General features: G+C 34.1%; 1 protein-coding gene across 4 annotated transcripts in view; it reads left to right on the top strand.

The window, feature by feature from the left end:
* The window catches only part of LOC128556332 (NXPE family member 3-like), a 56814-nt gene extending 40705 nt beyond the window's left edge, over window positions 1-16109 (top strand). For 3 of the 4 annotated variants that reach the window (XM_053541061.1, XM_053541062.1, XM_053541060.1), the window contains 3 exons: window positions 4392-4651; window positions 8679-8863; window positions 13507-16109. In XM_053541061.1, coding sequence (XP_053397036.1) covers window positions 4392-4651; window positions 8679-8863; window positions 13507-14204 — 1143 coding nt within the window. In that variant the 3' untranslated portion in view covers window positions 14205-16109. Of the gene's footprint in view, window positions 1-4391; window positions 4652-8678; window positions 8864-9244; window positions 10798-13506 lie in introns of those variants that run through there. The other variant, XM_053541063.1, reaches the window with a different exon arrangement.
* The last annotated feature ends 5393 nt before the right edge of the window (window positions 16110-21502 follow it).

Genomic DNA, 21502 nt, shown 5'->3' with positions numbered 1-21502 from the left:
TTTACGACAAGCTTATCTCCATCTGGAAGTCGACGACGAAAGCAAAAAGCTTCTAACAATAAATACGCATAAGGGACTGTATTCGTAAAGTAGACTTGCCTACGGAAATATCTTCAGCGACGTCAATATAATTAATATGGCAGAGAACGATTGAAAAAATCCTCCAGGGAATTGATGGAGTAAAGTGCATTCTCAATGACATGGTCATTACCGGTGCTACCAACGAGCAACATTTAAAAATCTGGATTTAGTATTAACGAGACTAGAATAGTATGGATTACAAGTGAACAAAGACAAATCTGCATTCTTTCAAGAACCTGTCGTTCTTATGACTGAAAAATTGTTGAGAAAAACGTTAAACCCGAACACACACACATACACACACGCGCACGCACACACACACACACACACACACACACACACTCTTTCAAGAACGGATAAGCTACTGTGGTCATGAAATTGATATTAGTGGGTTATGGAAACCGCAAGCTAGAATTGGAGCCATTTTAGACACATCCAGGCATACAAACGTAAGTTCTCTTCGTAGTTATCTTGGTCTTCTCATGTACTACCATAGATTCTTGCCTGACATATCTACTGTCGTCAAACCCTTGAATAAATTGCTCGAGAAAAAATGAAAATTCGAGTGGGACGATAAATAAGAACGAGCATTTCAAAATGAAAAAATAGTCTGTTGACAAAAGAGCCCGTGCTCACACATTATAATCCGGATTTTGCAGTCCGATTGGAAACTGATGTCTCACCAGTTGGTATCAGTGGAATACTCTCGCATGTAATGCAAACGGATCGGAAAAGCCGATCGCGTTTGCATCAAGAACTTTGACAAAAACTGAACAGAAATATGCGCAGGTCGATAGAGAGGCCTTGGCAGCCTATTACTTTGTGAAGAGATTCTACACGTACCTGTGTGGTAGAAAATTCACATTGATAGTTGATTGCCAGGCTCTGCTTTCTATCTTTTCTCCACAAAAACAGATAGCAGTAACGACCGCAGCACGCGTCCAGAGATATGCCTTGTATCTCTCAGGTTTTAAATATGATATAGAGTACAAGAGAACAAAGAAAAACGCAAACGTCGATGCATTGTCACGTTTACCCGTGCGTACGCAACAAGAAGATTTCAATGCTGGTGAAGATGTATTTTATACTTCACAAATAGAGCCATTACCGGTTACTAGCGCTCAAATTGCACGAGAAACACGACGAGACAAAATTTTGTCACGTGTTTATGAACAAGTGCAAAACGGTTTGAATTCGAATGAAAATGATTCAGTGCTAAAGGCATACGCGAATCGGAAAAGTGAATTATTGATCCACCGTGGATGATTATTATGCTGAATAAGAGTGGCCATACCTACAAATTTACGGAAATAGATTTTAGATCTATTGCAGGCCAGCCATCCTGGCATTGTAAGAGTAAAGAATCTTGCAAGAGTATGTATGGTATCCTGGCATTGACAAAAATCTAGTATTGCTTGTAGAAAGTTGTGTCGGTTGTCAAAAACAGCAGAAGGCACCTTCAGCAGTTAATCTTCACCCCTGGGAAAGGCCTAGTTGTCCATGGGAGCGCGTACATACAGATTTTGCAGGACCATTTTTAGGAAGAATGTTTCTTATTATGGTCGACGCACATTCAAAATGGCCGGAAGTCATTGAAATAAAAAGTACAACGGCCGAAAGAACGATAGGAGTTTTGCGTACGGTACTTTCAAGAAATGGGCTACCTACAAATATTGCGAGTGATAATTTAACACAGTTTTGTTCAGATATTTTCGCAAAAATTTGTGAAAGACAATGGTATTTTGCATTTAAGGTCTGTACCGTACAACCCGAGCACAAATGGTCTCGCGGAAAGATTTGTCGGTCATTTCAAGCAAAGTATACGAGCTATGAATTTTGAAACAGGAGATTTCAATCAGAAACTTAGTTGTTTTCTGTTACGGTATCGCAGTTCACCGCACAGTACGACAATTGAATCGCCTGCAAAGTTATTTCTAGGAAGAAGTTTGAGGTCTAGACTCGATCGTGTCAAACCTGACACAAAACATTATGTGTCTGATAAGCAAATGAAGTCTTCCTTTTCTGATGACAGAAAATTTCCAGAGTTCGAAATTGGTGAAAACGTGTTGGCTCGTGACTATCGAGGTAAGGACATTGGATTGGCGGTACTGTAGTTTCTCGTGAGGGTCCGCTTATGTATCAGGTAGATGTAGGATACAAAATAAAATGGCGTAGACATGCAAATTAATTGTGGAAAACCAAAATGACGGAATCGCGATAATATATATGTCGCTGGAAAGTCAAGTTTATAACTCCGAACTGAAACATTTCGCGCTCAAAATAATCCGACTTACAGCCCGGAAAATCAAAATAATCAGGCACAAGGTGACCTGAAAACAGTGCATGAGAAACAAGATAATACGCAGAAAACTGATAATGCACCTATGGTGATTAACAGTAAACAAGACATTGTCCCTGAAATACGATATCCATTACGGAATAGAAAAGCACCAGATAGATACGGTTTTTACTCCCCTAGATAAAACAAGTATTTAATGTGTTAATATCGAGTATAATTAGAACTGGATTTTGAATAATTAACACTTTTCAGGACTTTATCTCATACTTATTTTATTACAGAAAATTTCCACAAAAAACTTTCGTGAGAAATTTTACAGAGATGAATAATCATAGGAAAATATTCCATTCATATAATTTCATTCACAATTCTGTACTATTAGTGTAAATATTAAGGTTAATATTGACTTCTAATGAATTTGATGCGGAAGCTTCAAATTAAAAAGGGGAGAAGTGTTGTGTATTATACTGCCATGTATAAAGTTTAATTATAATGGACATCTACTAACCACACCTTAGGGAGGTTCTTATCTTGTAATGCTTAAACCATGTAGTATAGTCTCTGCAGTTGTAACTTATTAAGCAATGAGTAATAAACTATAAAACAATAATCTCTTTTCTCTTAATCCTGTAAAGACATAACAGTTATCTGCATTTTACGCGGCTGGGCTGTGTTGAAGTATTACTAATGTTTACTTGCCAAGTAATCTGCAAGCATTATGAATTGTTATTTTATCATTTATCATAAAATGGACTCGTCCTTGCGTTTTGGCGGGAATCACGTTATCATTGGGGATTAGTATTGGCTTTACTGCGTGTATCTTTTTTTTTAACGGGAGTGACTGACTGTTTATATCTAAAAACGACATGCTGTGCGATACCTATACTTACGTATATGCTCTATTGTTAGTGACGGAAGCAAAATTTACGACTGCGCAGTTTTGATTTTCTGCCAACGTGATGGGAGTGTCTAAAATACTGTCGCATCTCGTTCTATATTTATCAATGTTTACAAAAAACCATTGCACGGTTTTTAAAAAATGCATGAGAAAAAATACGAAAACCCGAATGATCAACCATTAATTTTCGTGTAAATATAAAACAGTGGCGACATTTTGCCTTTTGGTGAAAATCGATTTCAAAAATCATAAATCACGGTATTTTGGTAAGTCGCTTAAAACCTAATGCATAGTACAATTATTTAACATAAAATTATTCTTGTAAAATCGTGTATAAGTTCTTGTTTTAGATATGAAATTTGGATCTAATATACCTGTATATATTGTTAAAGATAATCTTAGTCATAATTCTATATTCTTGATTCTTTAGAACGGTTGCTAAAAAACGATTTCTTAAAAGAAAAATAAATACACTGTTGAAAGACTGTTTCCTTCATGGATCGTTTAAAGCTGCGTGAAATACTTTATAGATATCGTGTTTGTACTTCATTCATCGTAGGGCATAATCGTAAGCCTCAGTCTCCACAGAATATCTTTTCAGGGGAAATTATTTTGAATATCTTAAAGTAGGATTAAGGTATCATCCTGGTTAGAAATTCTTAAAAAAATAATTAAAAGAACGATGCTTTTCAAATCCAACATTAATATCAGTACTGATTTGGTAAGAAAGTATATGCAGGTATATTAACTTGTTAATATAATGCTGTAACCTTTCAAAATAAATTGCCTACCATAATTATTTGCTGTAAGCGAAAACGTCCCAAGCAGCATATTAGTGTTATAAAAAATATGTACTGAATCGACATTGAAACTATCAAAAATGTTTGATTTTTATGACCTATGATATAAAGAATACAGTAAAACTAATAGCCTATATTTCACCCGTAGTAATATGAACCAAGTGGTACTTACTTGATCTAGAATGACTAGACACCGTGAAGTTCAGTGTGAAATATTGCATGTATTTATGTTGTGTTTAATGTGCTGGCGTAAAGAAAAAAATATATGTTCGTTTTTTGCAACACTCTCCTTCTTATTATTTTCAATTTGTAGCATTTCAGAGACGCAAGAGCAATATTTACACGCTTTAATATTTCTGAGTCGACGCAATGTAGTGCTGACGATTTAACATTGAGAGATGATACCGGATATTCTAGCCTGTGTAATTTGTTTTATTGGAATAACACGATGCCGTGGTTCTGTGTAAAACCACATTACAAAAACTTGTCTTGTTCTGATTTGTCATTTTACAAACACAACTGGATTGGATTTGTCACAAATCTGAGCAAATGTGAACTTCACTTAGCCAACAGGTAAACGTTTGAAAAGTAACTACTTTCACGACTTCTATAAACCTTCAAATTTGTTAAGTTCTCCGATTAGTCGGTTCGTCAAAATGCAATTTATTATTTCCAGCAATGATATTTAGTTGATGCTGCGTTGGTCGTACAGTGTAAAAAGTCATAGTGTTTGCTTAAGGACAAATGAATTTCAAATGTTTCATGGATTTACATAAAAAATACGTAAAGCTAGAATCAAACTGCCCCGGATGGGTTTGCGGATGAGTTCTGGATTCCCATCCCCGGATAGCTCCGGATGTGTAACAAAAAGGGGGTTTTCAAATTGTTAGATTTGTTTCAATCGTACCAGAACTTTACTTAACCTTATTAGAACCGGAATAAGACCATAATAGCTCGTATTGTTTTACCACAGTGATTGTCTTCCGGACTGTTTCGATCCTTTAAGATCTGTTACGATATTTTCAGAACCATTACGGATTTATTACGGATTCATTACGGATTTATTATCCGTGGCTATATCTTTAGCAGGGTCAAAACTACGCACCCTTGTCCCAGATGCCCCCGATTTTTAATTACACCAGATGTTTTACAAATTAGTTAGGAGTTCTAAGGATGCGTTACGGATGCTATCCGGAACTCATCCGCAAGCCGATCTGGGACAGTGTGATTCTAGTAAAAAGCTAGAATCAGACTGCCCCGGATAGGCTTACAGAAGGATGAGTTCCATTCGAAAGTTATCCGATGTATCCGTTCAGCGGCAAGGTTGCGAAGCTTTAAACCTGCTCAAAATTTTACCAATGGATAATATATCCGTAAGGAATTCATAATAAATCCGTAACAGTCCTGAAAAGATCGCCGCAGTCCGGAAGACAATCACTATGGTAAAAATTACGAGATATTAGGTTTTATTCGGTTCTAATAAAGTTAATAAAGGTATTGCTTGTAAAACCATTTTTTTTCACATCCGGAGCATTCCAGGATAGGAATCCGGAACTTTTCTGCAACCCATCCGGGGCAGTGTGATTCTAGCTTAAGGGTGCCCGTTTACGTAGATATAGAACTCTTCTAAAATACCAATCTTTCTGCATACATTTGATTACTGAATAAATTGAAACGTTATTACGAATTTTAAGCAGCTGTATTAATGAAAAGATACAAATGGTTAATACGTTTAAACGTCTGTTAAAACACATTTTCTTTAACCATACTTTTAACTTAATGAGAAATATGTTCAATTGTGAAACAGAATTTTACTCAATAAGTATTTTAATAGTTCGAAAATGCCTCTAGCATTCGTAAAAATAAACCAAACATGTGAAATGTAGATTCCAGAAAGTTTATTTCAAATAGTTAAATAGATGAAGTCATTAAAGGAGAGTGTAGCTCAATCCGTCTGAAAGAAACTTCGCGTAGACTATATTGTATTATCATGCAGCACATTTTTGTGAAAGTCTTCTTAACAGATTAATGTTTTGGTTAGTATTTAAAGTGAAGAGATTTTAAATAAGAAATTGGAATAAAGATATATGGTTTCCGTTTCAGTAATTTGTTTATTTTAAATAATGTTTTAGATCAAATGCTTTGGATAGTAAAATATATGCAAGTATACATACACATCAATGCTTGTAAGTCAAAGTGCGTTCCCTTCAGAAAAATCCACGAATTCATATATAAAATTTTGTATTTGTTGCTGTTGGGTTAAAAAACCCAGGTGCTCTTCCGTGAATTAATGCATTACGGTCGGAAGTTTGTGAGCATCATCGACATTCCATACGTGAACTGGTTGGCTTCCTCTACTCACATTATTGACTCAACGCCACGAGTGAGGCTCGAACGCAAATCGGTGAGGGTGATTTGAAGTTAGCGAGCTTAATCACTCAGCCAAGGAGGTCCCCCACCAAACATCGGCGATTAAGATGTAGAGACTATAAAACAGTATTCATACATACTAGTGATTTCAACGAGGAAAAAATCTCATATATTTGTGAGGCACTTTTAAAAAGCACCGGTTGGGCTCCGAGGGTCATCATAAGAATCATACGCCATCTTATAAAGTTGTGGTTTGAGGTACTTTCTTGGATGGCAAGATGCTAGTCATATACCGACGCTGGCGTTCCATTGAGCTGTTTGTATACGCTTAGCTTTATATATATATATACTTTTGAATTATTATTTTCACAAGTGAGCAGGCAATATTCAAACAGTGTTGAAGCTATGGACAGACAGAAACTTTAAGTAAGAATCCAAAAGCAATGACTACGTACACTTTAATCTTCAAAAAGTGGGAGAGATCTCTATTGTGCCAAAACCGTGCTGGGAAACATAATGTATTCTTAAGTTGTTATGTTATAATATAGTGATACGATTTGACAGGCACCCGTATAGTATGTAGACGGCAATTTCTAATATCTCATATAAATTAACTCTTGATCAGTTATAGTACATAATTATGTAATTGATTGTGAGTTTAAATACATGATTGATAGTATTTATCCGATATATGATGAATTACAATTGTATGTCATAGATGTTTAGCCATATCATTTCATCAAATAAACAAAAAATATCAAAATTCACCAATTTTAACAGTTTTTTTTTTCTTAATAAATATCTTAGATGCACAGTGATCCCAATGTTTTTTCTTTCCATTTTGAAGCATTTTTGTGAGTCATGAAAGCTGCAAAATACTTTGAAAATCTTGACGTCAGATTTTTTTTGTAGATCTAAAGACTTTTTTTCCATTGACAATAAAGTGTGTGGAGAATTTATGTCAATATGTGAAAATGAAAGAGAATTGTTAGTGACATTTATGCTTACATAATACTGGCATCACCTTGTATTCATATTAACCTGTAACACCCGAAATCCATATAAAATTAAGTGGGATATTATATGTTTCATAAAGACCCACCATTTTTCTAATTTTACAAAATTTCAGAAATGCCTTAGCAGTGGGTGAAGAAAATGCTCTATAAAATTAAAATGAATTCGGGGACCTATGTTTTTTCTTCTTTTGTTTCTGTTGGAAACATATGTCCTTCAAGCTCATAGAGTATGAAAAAATTCTTTACGTTAGAAAAAATTTGCTCCTACATCCTTAATGCAAAATAAGACAATATGCTATGTTTTTATAAATATATAAACACTACAGTAACGGTATTTTTTGTGTCGGAATTCTTTGCACGTTACTGTAATATTACTGTCTAAAATATCTTATATTGTATTACTAAGTTTAAAGGATGGGATCAAGTTCTATGTCTTTGATCATCAAATCACATAAACATTACTGTAGTTGGGCAAGAATTTATTGAAGTTTGATCTTATCTTCAAACTTTTAACTCGCACACCACAAATCAATTATGAAAGAGCACATGAAATCAGATTTTCTCGCTGCAGAGGGGCAATGAACTTTCGTTTTGCGTTTCTAGTTTAACGATGCGCATGCGTAACTGGATACGAGTTTTCATTTGTAAACATGCTTCTCGGTTTTGCACACGATTATCGTTTCCTGAACGGTTCGTAAACAAATAATAATTTGTTCCCCGATATTGAGAAAATTCATCGCAAACTACTGTCGTAACTTAATATATCATGAACGATTAACTGAACGTTCAAAATTGATACAGTCCTTATTTGTTCAAAAAACTCCTGTATAATTCTTGAATGATAATCAAATACAAAATTGAATAAAATATTATTACAAATATAGAATGAGATATATAAACAACTATAAGCAGATTTCATGTATGTAATTTCAAAATGCCGTAGCAGCTTTTAACGTACATTGTATCAAGGCGATTTGTGAAGTAGAAAAGTACCACGCTCCATTTTTCAAATATTTTGACATGCTGTGTTATTGATAAAATATATCTTATGTCATATAGAAAACTGAACGGATATTTATCTTTTTGGCATACTTTTTCTTCAAGACATGAGATGGCTTAACATTATTTGCAAAAACGAAAAAAGAAAAATTAGAAATTTGCTGTCTGGTTCGACAGGCTCAAAACCCGATTTCAACATAATATTTTCGTTTTAGGGAACTATTTACCATTGGGAAGATAATAAGTATTACAATTTTACCAACTTCTAGAAGTAAACAGCAAGCAGCGTTTGATTTGCGAACTATACCATGCACAAAATACAGCAGAAAAAAACTGTGGTTTTTAAAAAACTCAACAGGGTATTTCTACAATGGAAAATGGATACTACGGCATTGTAAAGGTAATTACGGATGGTTTATGTTTTATATGCATTCTGTGTTCAAATAAAAGGAGCATGTAAAAGACATAGTACAAATGTTGGCTGAAAATCCAAATTCTGTGCTCGCAGCTGTTTTATGTATTTACGGTAAAAACAAAATAGTTATTTACGAACGCACTGTATGAACTTTTACAGGTATTTTTGTATAAATATATTTATTTTTACTTTACATTATGTCAATTTATTTAAAAAACGGAATAGAACTCAATCTATCATCATTATCAAGCAGTGCTGAAAGTTTGAAGCGATAATATTAAATAATAAATGCTCTGTATGTGACGCCTCAATTTAGCTATATTTCGTTAAACTAATAGATTACCTGTTTCTTAATGGTCATAATAGGCTGTTACTCGCTCCTCCAAGGTCCTCGCTCGGGCCCTCCTGTCCCCACGGCGAGTCCGACTGACAGCATGAATCAACTAGTAAGTGACGATATCAGCATCATCAGGGTTGAAGTTAGCATGATGTATATTATTCGCCCGTCTTAGCATGGATATTTCGACCGACAGTGCCTTGTTGCCTTGGCCCAAGAGTCCCCCTCCGTACACCGCAGCTACGTGGCATAATGAACTTGGTTTTTCTGGCAGCAAGTAAAAATCTAGTTTTCAGAAGATCAGTTTTATTTCCGGTGTTGAATTGAGAAAGAGAAATTGGCGCGGATTTATTTTGCTTATATACCGTTAATTGAACTGGTACCAGGCTTAATGATACGACCAGAAACCATGCATAACAGACGATAACACCATCAATTGCTTAGTGATGACTAGCAACGGTGTTTACAGTTTTTCCTTGCAAAATAAATTATTTGCAGGAGAAAATAATTTCTATTATTTCCAACCTATGACAAGTGCTTGCGACTTTGAATTGTGTCTATGCAGTCATTTTACTCATTTGCATGAGAAAATAAGCATAGAAATAAAGTATTTTGTTCTGGAATTTCAGAAACACAATCATGCATTGTATTTAGATATTTATGTGCTTATCAATAAAATATTCACTGTTGAAAAGCAGCACTTAACAAAAACTAAAAAACAAGATGAAATATCCATGGAGTTTATGTAATCTTTAGATTTAAACTTACGAAATTGCAAAAAGCTGTCAAGAATGTGAACGATATAATAAGTGATTGAAAACCAAAATTGTTAAGAAAACAAAAACTTAATGCTATTCAAAATTCCTAGGAAGATACTGAGTGCCTTCTGAACGACACTTAAAGGATGCTGAAAACATTTTGCAATAGACTTTAAGAAGATCCTTTGGAAGCAAATAAATAGCAGACTCAGTTGCATCAAGTCTGTTTATGGGAGATAATGACGTGTGAAACACACCTTACGCCCCCCTTGCACCGGCTAAAACGGAATTCTGTTTTAGTAAACATGATCCAAAACGACCAGAAAATCTAACAGCACTGAATCCGAGTACGAGTAGACTTTTTACAACCATCACATGGCACTAAAAGACTGTTCTTGTGATAGCAAATAATTTTTAAGATGATCCTTGGGAAGCATAACAACACAACCAAGCAAAATACTAGCTGTCTTGATTTGACTGTGTCTGTTCATGAGATGTAGTGGAATGTGAAACTGACCTCATGCCCCTAGCACAAGCTTAAACAGTGTTCTGTTATAGTAAAATTGAATGGATTAGTAAAATCTGAATCTAAAAGCATGATGAAATGTCTGAAAAATATGAACTGCACACAATTTGAGTCAGCAGTGTTACAAGAATCACATCCTGCATGTCTTGATTAAGATGTGACTTTCGATATTTTCACTTTAATGTTACCTAAAGTAACTGTAGCTTATTTGCTGTCTTGTTGGTTAACTGTTATGAATAATGCGTTGCTTTGTAAAATATTATTTATTAAAATGGAAAGCAACTGACAAAAAAAAAAAGATCATAGGCTTGCCTAAATGCACTTTATTATTTATTTATGACATTTGAATACACATTGATTTTGAAGCAATTTATATCATGCTCTAAAGTCTCGTGCTATAGTTTGGACTTTTGACAAAGACAGGTCATGCCTTTATCATAGCCTTTTATACATAATTTAATTGATATTCAAACTTTTTGTTTTATGAATGATGCATAGTTTCTCTTAGTGGCTCTCTTAATGTTCCAGTATATCCAGTAATATTCCACCACTTAGTACAGTTTAGTCCTTGTCTGTACAGTTGAAAATATCAAAAAACTATTTTATACATTCTGTAATTCTGGTAAATGTTTCAAAATGACTAGAATACAGTAGTCTTCTTTATTTCAAATCTATAGAGTTTAAAATATTTCTTATATCTTGATTTGGTATCACTAAAAGATAACAGTTTCGTCAACCTGGAAAAAGATTTAAATCTAAAGTTCTCAATTTCAATACCTTAATATATTCTTTTGTTTGTTAGTTTTGGTTTAACCCGATACTTTTGAAAAACGGCGTAAAACCCAAAACAAACAGAGTTTTGGTTTAGCACCGGATTGCAACAAAAATTCAGTCATGTAATGTTAAGCCGTTAACCTAACCAGTGTCCCTGGATTCTGTACCGGTACTACTCAGTTTTATATGAATGCACAGACTGACATTATTGTGTGTTTTATAGAAATTCCATCTAAGATTAGATGCATGGATAGTGCAATATATATTTTAGGCAATCTCTGAAAAACCAGAAGAAAAAATATCTTAGAACTTACCCCTAACAGTTTAGATAAATCAATGACAATTATTGCTTCAATTTCTTCTTAAATATCTTTTGTTTTAAAATAGCAATGGTAGTGGTGACGTATTTTAAGGTGTGTTAGGGACAAAATATCACTGTCTGACAAGTAAAAAATCATATTGTATTCTTTTAGCACAAAATAACTAATATTGATTATGTTTCTGGTCTATTTTCTGAATAATTAGTGCAATAAAAGAAGATTGATGAAATGGTAACGTAACATGGTGTAATGTATGTTACATTATTATTCCTCCTTCAATTAAGCAGTACCTCTATGACCGTGAACAATATAGAACACATTGGTCTCAGAATTTTGTTCGTTGTTGTGGCACTGGTTCATTTTATGCAAGTTAGCTAAGCACCCCTAGTTTGGAGTAAAAAAATGCAATGAGAGTAGAAAATATTTCAGAAAACACTGAGAGACTTAAAACCAGATCAAAACTAATTTGTATATTTAAATTGTTTTGAAACTGAGAAAGTGTTATCTTTAACAAACTTTTGTCATTTTGTAACATTCTCATTAATATTCATGAATATGTAATTTAACTAAATAACATACAAGTGCTGCTATTTAAATATCTCAGCTCCATTTTGATACCATTTTTATTGTTTTATCACCAAAACTGACAAAGCTATGACTGAATATCATTTATATGGTTGTCCTTTCCAAAAATGAACGGTTGCCATGGAAACATTGAAATCATGTATAGTTCAAAAACGTATTTTTTATGGGAACATTTTTATTTTGAAAGAGTTGGTCCCGCCGAACAATTTGGTATATGAAAAAAAGTTTATGGGGTGCATGGTAGACATTATTGGCCTCTGTACTAAGTGTATATGTGTTTACATTTAGCAGAATATGAAACATTAAGTATAAATAAGAAGCCACAGTTCCTTTGCATGTAATGAAAAAATCAGAACTCTATGATATAAGCAAAAAATGTTTCCCAAAAGACATGAGAGGTTAAGTAAAATGTTCCTGTACGGTACTTGCATTTTTTCAGCAAAACTACATTATCAATACAGTATACTTCTAAAGCAGGAAACATGCTTATAAAAGCTTAGAATATTTGTGCACCAGGGCAGACTCTGATAACGGAGGGCCAATCTTCGTTAACTCTTGCTTGAATATTCCCTGTTGAATAGTCATCCTTGCTCCACCTTTCTCCTACATCCGACCCTTTTATCTACCCCTTACCACTCCATCCCAATTTTCCTGTATTTTGCATATATTTACGTATAAAGTACTTATTGATGGATTTTTGAAGCAACCCGTCTACAATATATTTCCGTTACAGCTTTTTGTTGTGGGTCTACTTTGCGATGCATGGCTCTATGGCTGTGTGCTTCCGGGAAATCTACCTTTACATTTTATCTTTTGAAATGTTTAGGTATATGAACTGATAGTTTTAAATGTAACGAGATGGATAAGAGGAAAGTAAGTAGTACGGGTTCTTGTGTGTTATACAGACACAGCATCCAGGTAAAATATTGCGTCAAAGGTAATAATTTCTGTCACACTTTACACACAATTGCACCGGATTCAGCGAAACGGTCTCTATGCTCTCAAAGTACCAGAATATATAACATAACTGCGTCCATGTGCTAATTTTATGTGAATTCCGTGGTATTGTAGGAATTGTCGAAGTATCCAACTATTAAATACCATTACATAGTTTACAGAATTTTGTATTTAGTTAAGCTGCACAAAAGGTATAGTAAAATTAATCATTATTTTACTTTTTAATCGTATGCAAGACGATCTATACTTGACTGATAAAATAGTTAAGCATTTCATTGACCCCGAATAGTGTCTGAAAGACAATGCGATATATTCAAAGTTGTATACAGATGTCATTAATTAAAACACAATGTTTTGTTTTTTCATTTAAGGAGAGCTTAAAAGCGTAGGAGAATGTCTTCGCAACACTGTTTTGTACTTTTGGGGTGACTCAACACTACACCAGTGGTTTAATTATTTTCATTCCCATACTAACATAGGATGTAAAATTGTATATCATGAAGGTAAGGGCTTTTTTAAAAGGATCAGAGCTTACTGCAAACAATACAATTTGTTATTGATTTATATACCTCATAACATTCCGGCAGCTGCAGCTAAGGATTCTAATATAAACACTACTTTCGCCAACACATTGCACGATCAACTGAACTGTTCAAAAACTGTAAGCAAACGTATTTTAGTTATTCATTTATATGCACATATTCAGCTTCAAAGTATAAAGTTTTTCATTGCCAACATGCTCTCAGTACGGCGGTATTTGGAACAAGTGATAAAACAAGATTGTGTATTTAGAATATTCATCAAATTGCCTCATACACATCGGGAGGAGAGAATTGAAACTTGGACAATAAGGCAGCCAGATTATATTGGCTTTTTATATACTTTCATTATACGTGAAATGTTACGTGGGCTCCATCAAAAAGTAATTCCCCTGAATAACAGAGATGCAACAACTGCAGTAAAAAGTATGGAATTACATCCAAACAAAATGTTGGTATCAGCTATGGTTGAAACTCTTTTGAACTACATTTGTAATAATCGCATAGAAAAACACGTTCTTGGTAAGTAATGTTGATGACAGTTTCAAAACACGCAATACTATATTTTGTAAGTACGTGTGAATTATGTCACTTTGAAAACTTACAAACTAGCCGAAAAGCAAACAAGTAGCATGGTTTGAACGCTTGTTTGTTGACATTTTCATAACATGATGGCACTGCATTTATAAAATGTGCATGCATAGCGTGTCATTCTGCTGATAGATATTCTAGTGTACAAAATGTATATATAAACAATATAATATTAATAGTCATAAAAGGCGATGTTTTGTAGATTTTGTGGCTGTGAAAATCCACGTAATTTAGTTCCGAGTAATATCTAGAATTCTCATATGTAAGTCCCTACGATATAGCTGTTTCAGTAAAATATCGAAAAAAAGTCAACGGAATTACGTGATTGTACAATATGACGTCGTGTTAGAAAATCATTTTGATTACCGAAATGCATGCGGTTTATTAGAAGCATTGATTGTCAAGCGACTTTCCTCAAATAAACTACTTTTACTGTATCGTAACTACACTGGTAGCCGTGTGTTTGGATCTGTCCAATATGGCCTCTTCCAAGCAAAAAATGTCAAAAACATCACGTACGTTTTGATATTTTTTACGATTTAACACATCTTTGTACATTCAAAATTACTATGTTTACAGTTTTCATTATATACGAGGAATCTTTCAAAACATGTGCCACACTTAATTTAGCCATCATATAAATCTTTTTTTACTATGACAAAACAATTAAGTAAAATAAGGACTGAATTTTAAGATCGGTCGTAGAAATCTAGCGGTGTGCCGTAACCATGGAAACGGCTACAGAAGCTGGTCATCGCGGAAACTCAAAAAACTTTCTTGTGTCATATTTCAAAAGGTAATAGTATTATTTTTCATATTTTCATTAAATTATGAATATCTATTGTTTGCAGTGATTATATTCTAAATATCTTATTAAATTTCTTAATTGTCATCAGCTCGTGCAATTTTAGTAATTAGCACATGCATTCAATTGTGAACCAACAAGGTGCCTTTGTTAAATTAAATCAGAAAATTATTTAAATATTTTTTGGACTTCATTACAACTGTGGCTGATTTTTGGCTTGAAAATTTTGTATAATACGCCTGCAAATAAAATTCTAAAAATTTTGATACGTCATTATAACATCATTTTAATTATATTAATGCAGCGGATTACATGCCATATAGGCTATTAATTCGCTTCCTTTATTCAATACGTATTGACAATGAAGTTAAGGAATAAGTCGTTAAATCTCGGCTTGGAATATATAATGTATATTACATAAAAAATAAAACACAATTTATTAAATTAATTGTTGCAAAATATATTGATAAATTGTGTTTTTGACATTGTTAGCTGTCAGTATTGTATAAATACGCTTAACATATAAATCATGCATAAAATTGTTCTCTGTTTCGTTGATATTTTTACTTATACGGTTACGAAATCAAATATTGTAGATTACTTAATAATTAATCGTATTACCGGACTTCTCTCGATTATTCAGCTGTACCATAATGGGAGTTTACTAGGTCTAGAGTAAAAGCTTTGCGTGGGCTGCTCTACCATAGTGATGCTAATGTTCGTGTGGAAAGAATGTACGATAAAATTTGCAAAATAATAATAAGGCTTTGCGTATTTCCTATTTTGGGGGTGGGTCACTTATTGTTACTCTGTTGAAATCTTGTATTATGCAATCAACTTTCAGGAGATATCATCACCACTGGTATGTTACCAAGTACACTTAATATTTTGTATATAACGCAGATGGAAAAATCAAAGATGTAGCTTTATACATCCTCTGCATGCGGTAACGAAAAAAATATCTATGTAACACACACAGTTAAAGTGTCAGTTTGCAAAAGGAAAGTCAGTAAATGTTATCCTTATACGTTTTCATTCCGGCTCCGTTACTTCAATAAACCTTATATTTCTAGTTATTTTGTATATAAATACACTTTACAGTTTATTGACAAAATGAAAAATAAAAAAGAAATACAAAATGTTTGTTTTACTATGATGACTAACATCCTAAACATTGAAAAACATACATATAACATAATCCCTTTTAAGACGGAAACAAAAAGTTTATATAGGACTATCACGGTGTAAGGATGAATTCCGGATGTTAATGAATAACTCCGTGTAGCCAAACCCGAGACCCCTCCCCCATCCCTATGCACTACCCTTTACTTAATTTGAGCAAGTTGAATAAATCCTAGACGTCTCAGTGTTAATATTAATTCTTTATTGCAACTTAGTACGACTGTTCCAGTTCTTATCAATATGCACACTATATAAGAATGATCAATTTGCTTTATATGAAAATACCGAAATGGTACAAGGTTACATTTTCCTTTCTTGCATATAAACAATTAATTCTCGAAACCTCAACATTTTCTGTGCTTTACAGCATTTCAATGATATAAAAACACATATATCCATTAAATATGTCATGTCTTCTTACCAAAAATGAAAAATATATGTATATTGAGATGTTAGGTTTCATATACTAAAGAACCATTATATGTCTGAAAAAAAAACACAACAACAACAAAAACAAACAAACATCACCTTCTGAAAATACTCCCATGAAATTTGTCATTTAGCAATAACTCGTGTACATATAGACATGGAAATTCACAGTAAAAGTGAATCTAGATCTTTCCCCAACCATTAAGCAATACAACTAAGCCAAAGATATAACTGTCACATCCTTATCTGACTCATATACACTATCTCATCAACAATATGGAACTTCATCAAGGACTACTTAACATGTAACACTGAGTTTTCACTTCCTATTTGGTGTAAGCAGTCATACAAGATACGGACTACGAGAAGTTGGGTAAATAGCTTCCTTCGCTCTGTGACTATGTCTGATGATTGAATTACAAAAAACAGGTGGCGGCCAAAATATTTCGATCATCTAACATCATCTAAAATACTTCTCTTTTCGTCACATATCCTTTGTGATAAATGCCTATAATTATTGCCAAATAATAAATTAAATATTTAATATTTGCGATACCTCTCAAGATATAAACCGTGGCTGGAGAGATTATTTTGCGGAACTTTACAAACCCAATTTGTAACGAGGAATTTGACGACGATTACCTGTCGGTGCGAGAGGCAGACTTGCGCGATATTAATGCGAATCTGTGCCTGAATGATTATAGCAAAGTTCAGATTGACGAATTTATGGTTAGAAAGCAGCTTAGCACTTGCAAAAATTGTAAAGCATGTGGATACGACCGTGTTAAATATCAAAAACGGGGGCGATTTACTTATATTCGCTTTGACAAAACTTTTCCAGAAAATATCAGACCTTTGTCATGTTCCAGATGATCTAAAAAAAGGTGTTACATTTGTATTACAACACTTTTGAAAAGGGGAATAAATGAAAAAATGACCCAAATAGCTCTAGGACCATCTTATTATGCTCAAATATCCTCAAACTATATGAAAAGGTTATCTTGGATATCATTGAAACTACGGAAAATGTTAAGATTAATGGTTTACAGAGTGGGTTCCAAAAAGGATGCATTTGTACAATGACATCATTTCTGTTGCGAGAAAATATTCACTTCGCTGCAGAAAATAGTTTGAAACTTTACGTTTGTTTTCTTGACGTCTGTCAAGCTTTTGACAGGGTTACACATTCACTGCTTATGCTAAAGCTGTACAACACAGTTACGGTCATATGTATAAAATATTATCAGACATGTTCACAAACGTCAAAAGTTGTGTTAGAACTCATAGCATAACATCTGATTGGTTCCAAATAGCACAAGGCACGCGCCAAGGTCAATGTATTAGTCCCTGGTTGTATTTACTCTTTGTGAATGACCTGATAAATACCATGGACTCATCTAAATATAGCTTTAAGGTATACGGAACTTTCTATGGATGCCCAACGCATGCCGATGAAATGGCACTACTCTCCTAACAGCCAATTTGGTCTAGAAAAGCTAATAGACATAAGCTATAGAAATTCTACAATAGAAAGGTATATGTATAATGCCAGAACAAGTAGTATTTTATTGTTTTTTAATGAGGCTGAAAAGGTATTTAAGGAAACTGATAGAAATTGGAGTTTAGGTACACAAACTATTGATGAATTCGAGTCATATGTTCACCTCGGAATCGTTTGCGATAAATACATGTATCTTGATGAGACTATCAAAGATGCATGTTCTAAAATAAGTAAAACGTTTTTTTGGTATGTCAAATTTTGGCGTGAATAAGAACGGTCTTCACCCTCTGTCCGTAAAGCATCTATATCAGACTAGTTCCTTACCAAAAGTTTGTTCGGCTGCGAACTATGGTGTAACATAACGGACACGCAGTTACAGTCGCTTGAAAGGCTCATCGGCAGTGTATTAAATTTATGCAGTCAATGCCGCGACGTACAAGGACAGATATAGCTCTTGGATGCATTGGTGCTCTAACTCTTGAGCAAGAAATTGATAAACGTAAACTGTTATTTCTTCGCCAGTTGAATAATATGAACCCACATAAACGAGTGAAAGAAATATTTAATGTCCGTGTTATACAGTACTTGAATAAAACTAGTAAAATCGTTGGATATAATTATGTCTGATATCTATCGTATACTTGGAAAATACGGTCTAGGACACCATTTGCATGATTATGTGATCACTGCGAAATTTCCTGGCGCTGTTGAATGGAAATCAGTTGTTAAAAAAAGCATACTCAGGCTAGCAAAGTACGAGTATAGGTTACGCTTGACCCTCGATGAAAGTTTGTATGGGTTTAGGAGCATTCGCGGAGAACTTATCCCATGTAATATATGGCGCTTTGGTCAACTATGTACGGACTATTTGCCTTATTGTAAGACTGTTGTCGTCGTAGTCAGTAAAGTTTTTACCACTACGTATTATGCAATCTTTCTAAATGTAAGTTGGCGACAGTCGCCGTAAGTCTCATTTTGTTTTGTCGAACAAATGATAATATAAGACAAAATATGTGGCGCATTTTGCATAAATCCCTGGGTGATGGTAACTTCAACAACCTATGTAATATGCCTTGCATGGATCAGATTGTTGAAATGTTATCAGGGTGTACCTCGCTAACTATATATGTATGTAGAATGAATGCCAATATTGAAAGAAAGAAATGTTTAATACTAATATGACATGAACTGAAAAAAAGCATTCACGGACCAAAACAGGTATAAAATCAAACATGAATGAATCCATCATTTCATCTTGCGCGTTTCCGATTTATTTGAACATTAAATCTAAATAGCCGATTGAGAAAAGAAAAAGATTAATCAATTCATCCCTATTTATTTGTAGTGATAAATACATACGTTGATCATCGCCATTGTAAAAATCAAATGCAAGGATAAATTAACTCTTTTTTCTGCACATTTCCAACGCTTGTGCATACAATGCAAATATTTATAGAAAAAAAGATGAACTAATCCATTTCTGTTTTGTACTGAAAAAAGTATATAAGACATGTATTGATACTTTACTTATGAAATCAATTCTAATAATTTTACAGACGCAAAATAATCGATATGATGTGTCTGCGTCCAAAGATTCGAACAAACGCCCTTCGTTAGATTTAAAACAGTATCGTCTGCTACCGACCGAGTAGGTCGTTTTTTCTGTTTTTGTTGCGATTAACGTTGCACTGACACACTTATAGGTCCTTTAGCGACTTTCCAGTTTTGTTGGTGGAGGAATAGCCCAGGTGCCCTAACGTGCATTATTTCATCACGAACGAGCACCTGCTTAATGTCTTCCACACACGGAGAATTCAACACTCTTGGTGAGGCTTGAACCCACATCGGTGATGGGCAATTGGTTTGAAGTCATCGATCTAAACCACTCGGCCACGGAGACCCACTCCGGGTAGGTCGGACCTTTAAACCAACATGTAGATAACATAGCATTTTGGTTATAAAGAAAGCACATAATATAATAAACCGAAGTCATTCAGTTTAATATAATTCAAAGAGCTATAAAAATGTATTTTATACTTTTTTGTTCAATGTTCACTTTCAGCTGTTACTTAATTATAAATTATTAAGTGAAATATATTTTCATATCCTTTGACTTTTGTTTCGAAGTAATTCCGCAGATGTTCTATGTATAGTACCTTGGCATAGCGAAGACATAGGAAATATTTTATTTTTTTTTCTGTGTGCAGGTGTTAGCTACCACGTGCATTTGTGGTAATTCACACGTGCGCGGGTGTAACTATCACGTGCGCAAGTGACAGCTATCACGTTCGCACGTTCTACTACCATGCGCGCATGTGATAACTAACACGTGCACACGTGTTAGCTGATCAGTTGAAAAGCGTGAAAGATCTGCAATTTTTCTAAATGGATGTCTTTCATAAGGAAGTGTTATTTAGTAGCTAGCCGTAATTTACGAAGTAAGTGTTTCTTGTTTTTGAAAAAAGGCTGATATCTCGATTAGTTTTGTTGGTAATTTTTCACGTTCGCACATGTCAGCTTACAACTGCGAACGTGATAGCTATCACATGCGAACGTGTTAGCTAAGATAGCTATCACGTGCGCACGTGTTAATCAACACATTCGCACGTGGTAGCTAACATGTGCGAATGTGGTGCTAACACGTGCGCACGTGGTAAATAAAATGTTTCCTATGTCTCCTATATTCCACCGTAGTATACACTGTTCCAAGACTATTTTATTTCTCGTGGATGTAGTGTCCTTTAGTATTGACCTAGCACATATGAATATTTCGTATATTTCCGTAAATTCATTTTCAATGTCCAAACATAGATAGCGATACAAATATTACATATATAATTCTTAGTTGATATTATACTGTCGCATGTGCAGGGCTAGCGGAAAGCGTTTAGCTGCCAATATCAAGGTAGTGGGTTCGAGTTTTTGGCCATACCTTTTCCCCTAAATTTTATTTGCAAACTTACCACTTATTTGTCAAACGCACCGTGATATTTATGGTCCATTTATTAAAAGTTATCATATTCACCCGTTGTAAAAAAGTCGACTATTAAAAATATTCTAGACAAAAAGACACATTACCTGTCACAAGCGTACTAGAAAATAAATACTTTAAGAGAAAATAATTAAAATTCATAAAGATAAAACAGGTAGCGATAACATTACATTACTTTACTTTAAAGAAATGATAACCGTGGTAACGTGGGTGGAAGTCAGACCCACCGTGACACTGATTAACTGTATAAAATACAAATATTGCGTAAATTAACGAAAACGCTCGAAAAATATTGGCAAAGATTAATGAGTGCCTTTCATTAAATCAA

Source organism: Mercenaria mercenaria, chromosome 4 (assembly GCF_021730395.1).
Source record: "Mercenaria mercenaria strain notata chromosome 4, MADL_Memer_1, whole genome shotgun sequence".
NCBI classification, from domain to species: domain Eukaryota; kingdom Metazoa; phylum Mollusca; class Bivalvia; order Venerida; family Veneridae; genus Mercenaria; species Mercenaria mercenaria.
This window is presented reverse-complemented; position numbering and strand designations above follow the sequence as displayed.